General features: G+C 32.2%; 1 protein-coding gene across 1 annotated transcript; it reads left to right on the forward strand.

The window, feature by feature from the left end:
• Positions 1-1,092: 1,092 nt before the first annotated feature.
• On the forward strand, positions 1,093-3,446 carry LOC131659651 (heat shock cognate 70 kDa protein-like). Its single transcript, XM_058928809.1, has 2 exons — positions 1,093-1,312; positions 1,819-3,446. Exons 1-2 carry the CDS (start codon positions 1,093-1,095, stop codon positions 3,444-3,446), a joined length of 1,848 nt encoding a protein of 615 aa, XP_058784792.1.
• The last annotated feature ends 406 nt before the right edge of the window (positions 3,447-3,852 follow it).

A 3,852-nucleotide genomic window follows, 5' to 3' on the forward strand; every position in this document is an offset into this window, starting at 1 on the left:
AACAAAAAATAAATATATAAATATAAAAATTGTATTACGAATATGATTTTAAAGTTCTTATATGTACAATATTATAGTAAAATATTACCATTTAAATTTATTGAACATTTAATGATTGACAAGAAATATATTAATTTTTTACATTTTTTATTAAATTTAAATTCTAAATTTATATGAAATCACAAATTTTAATTATTTTATATAAAAATTAATATTTAAAAGAAGTACTTTATAATATTTAAAACATAATTTTTTATAGAAGCATACTATATTTATTAAAATTGTTATTTTTAACTATTAAAATATATAAATATGTATTTTAATAAAACTTAATTACCTAATTTACCTAATTACCTAATTTAATTAACTTTATTAATGAATTGAAAATAGCCTATACAATAATAATTAAAAAACTTAATTAAAAAATAATTATTATTTCTATATTAAAATATGAATCTTTCATTCATTTTAAAATTGTTAAATTGTAATTTCTTGTGTCGAAAAGATTTGATTTGATTTTAAAGTGTGGAAACAGTTTGTTATAAACAGATTTGATTTAGATCTAGATTAGATATATTTAATTTAGGTCTAAAATATATTAGATTTGATTTAGTTTTAAAATATGTATTTTGAACTTTTATAGTTTTTGACTTTTGCGTTAACCTAAATCCATAAATAGAGGGATTAACTCTTATTTTTATAATTAAGTCAATTGAGTTTTATTCACAAAGTATGCAGTTGCGTGAATAATAAAAATTTTCACAATTTTGTTGGAAGAGAAAAACCTCTTTGTTCATTAACATCGATAAAAATTCATCTTAAATTTTGGTGGATTCAAAAAAAAATATTATTTGCTAAAACCACTCATTTTAAAATTATAAAGAATTTTCGTTTCCTTTTATTTTATTTTGACAAAGAAAGCAAGTATATATTTTAACCTATTAAATATTGAAATTTAAACATTAGTTTTCATCTTGAGATTAGGGCTTATAATTTAGGGTTTAATATAAAAGTTGAAATAACCTAAACATTTCAAAATCATTGTAATCACAACGGTGAGTAGTGTTTCAGCTTGAGTTTCTTTGAAGGATTATGTCAAAAAGCTACAAAGGATGTGCGGTAGGAATAGACCTTGGAACAACATACTCTTGTGTTGCAGTGTGGGTTGAAGAACACAATAGAGTAGAAATCATACACAATGACCAAGGCAACAAGACCACTCCTTCTTTTGTTGCTTTTACTGATGAACAAAGGTTGACCGGTGATGCTGCTAAAAACCAGGCTTCCACCAACCCAGAAAATACTGTCTTTGGTAACTTCTTTACTCCTTATACTAACATTTATTAGGTTAAGTATGTTTTGACGTTAAGTTGCATGCATGCACTTTTATTTTATTTTTGTCAAGTAGTTTAGTCGCCGAAATCTATCATTCTTAAAGATGAATAAGTAGAGTATTGTGGGTTCGAATCCGCGTCTCTGCTTACCGTTGCCAACTGAGTTGTCTTAACAACGAGACTACATGCACTTTTACTTTAGTGTAATGAATTTTTATTTTATATCAAAACTAGATGGTTCGGTGATGATTGACACAGGGAGAATTACGGTTCGGTCCTCCACAACTGCGATTGAGAGAGGACTGAAACCACTTGATTCTAGAACTGACCCCTGAACCGGACTAAACCGGTGGTGATAAACAAAAAAAATCCTTGATAATACTAAACTTGTTAGAAACTAAGGACTAAAGGCTTTACTTATTATTTCATTGCTATGTTTGTTAGACAAATGAATGATGATATATGTTGAATATTATTTTTTCAGATGCTAAGAGGTTAATTGGTAGGAAGTTTAGTGATTCTGTTGTCCAAAAAGATATAATGTTGTGGCCATTCAAGGTTAGTGCTGGTGTTAATGACAAACCGATGATTGTTGTTAAATACAAGGGTCAAGAGAAGCATCTATGTGCCGAGGAAATCTCATCTATGATTCTCACAAAGATGCGAGAGATTGCAGAGGAGTATTTGGAATCGCCGGTTAAGAATGCAGTTGTTACGGTGCCTGCTTATTTCAACGATTCTCAGCGAAAAGCCACTATAGATGCCGGATCCATTGCTGGACTTAATGTTATGCGAATAATCAATGAACCTACTGCTGCAGCTATTGCATATGGCCTCGACAAGAGAACTAATTGCGTAGGAGAACGGAACATTTTTGTGTTTGATCTTGGTGGTGGGACTTTTGATGTATCTCTCATTACAATCAAAGATAAAGTCTTTCAAGTTAAGGCTACAGCCGGAAACACTCACCTCGGAGGAGAGGACTTTGATAACAGAATGGTAAACTACTTTGTACAAGAGTTCAAAAGAAAGAAAAAAGTAGACATTATTGGGAACCCAAGAGCCTTGAGGAGGTTGAGAACTGCCTGCGAGAGGGCAAAAAGGGCCCTCACTTTTGTATTTAACACCACCATTGAGGTAGATGCTTTATTTCAGGCCATTGATTTCTCTTCGTCAATCACCCGTGCCAAGTTTGAGGAAATCAACATGGATCTTTTCAACGAGTGCTTGGAGACCGTTGAGAGGTGTCTGGTTGATGCGAAGATGGACAAAAATAGTATAGATGATGTTGTCCTTGTTGGTGGATCTTCAAGGATTCCTAAAGTGAGGCAACTATTGCAAGACTTTTTTAAGGAGAAAGAACTATGCAAGAGCATCAATCCTGACGAGGCTGTTGCTTATGGAGCTGCTGTTCAGGCTGCTTTATTGAGCGAAGGCGTTAATAATGTCCCAAATTTGGAGCTGATGGATGTCACACCTCTGTCTTTAGGTTGGAGCCTAAAAAATGATGTCATGGGTGTGGTGATTCCTAGGAACACTTCTGTTCCGGTCAAGAAAACAAAATCATATGTTACAGTTAGCGATAACCAATCGACTGTCTCTATTGAGGTTTATGAGGGAGAGAGAACTAGAGCCGGTGACAACAACCTTCTTGGTTTTTTCTGTCTTTTTGGCTTACCCCCGGCTCCTCGGGGCTATCCTTTTAAGGTATGCTTTGATATAGATAAAAATGGTATTCTAACTGTTTCTGCTACGGAAAAATCTACTGGAAATACAAATGAGATTACAATAACCAACAACAAAGAAAGATTATCTAACGATGAAATTAAGAGAATGATTCGCGAAGCTGAGGATTATCGCGTTGAAGATAAGAAATTCTTAAGGCAGGCCAAAGTTATGAATGCATTGGATGACCTTGTTTACAAAATGAGAAATGCAATGGAGAAGGTTATTAACTTGAAGCTCACGTCACAAGAAAACAGGAAAATCAATGATGCAATTACCATGGCCACAAATTTGCTTGATGAGAAAGACAAACAGCGCGAAATTGATGTTCTTGAGGATCAATTGAGCGTTCTTGAGAATATGTATGAACACATTATGAAGTTGTAAGTGTAGTCTTGCATATTTTGGTGATTAAATGCAAACTCTATGATGATTACTTTTTAGTTAACAAGGTTTAATTTATTTAATCTAAAGCCATAACTTGGAAACTTCTTTTACCATTTCTGTTAATCTAGTGTTATCTACAAGTCTCTTTCATTGTTTTTTAGATCATTATTTTGTAGATATTTTTATTGGCAAAATCAGAAAATATATATGTCAGAATGCTTTGTTGTGTCAAAGAAGGCATTCTGCAAAGATTTCTCATATATCATAATTCTTGATGAATTTAATATTACCTCATAGTTTCCAGCAGCACATAGCTTATTGGACTTGCCAGCTGATCTCTCCTACAATTGAGGACTGTTATTATCTTATCTGTTTTCATGTAATCAGCATTTAGTGCATAGTTTGT

Source organism: Vicia villosa, linkage group LG3 (assembly GCF_029867415.1).
Source record: "Vicia villosa cultivar HV-30 ecotype Madison, WI linkage group LG3, Vvil1.0, whole genome shotgun sequence".
In the NCBI taxonomy this organism is placed as follows: domain Eukaryota; kingdom Viridiplantae; phylum Streptophyta; class Magnoliopsida; order Fabales; family Fabaceae; genus Vicia; species Vicia villosa.

Coding starts and splice junctions, on each gene's coding strand:
- LOC131659651 (XM_058928809.1), top strand. CDS start 1,093: ATGTCAAAAAGCTACAAAGGATGTGCGGTAGGAATAGACCTTGGAACA. Junction 1,313..1,818: donor CCCAGAAAATACTGTCTTTG/GTAACTTCTTTA, acceptor TTATTTTTTCAG/ATGCTAAGAGGTTAATTGGT.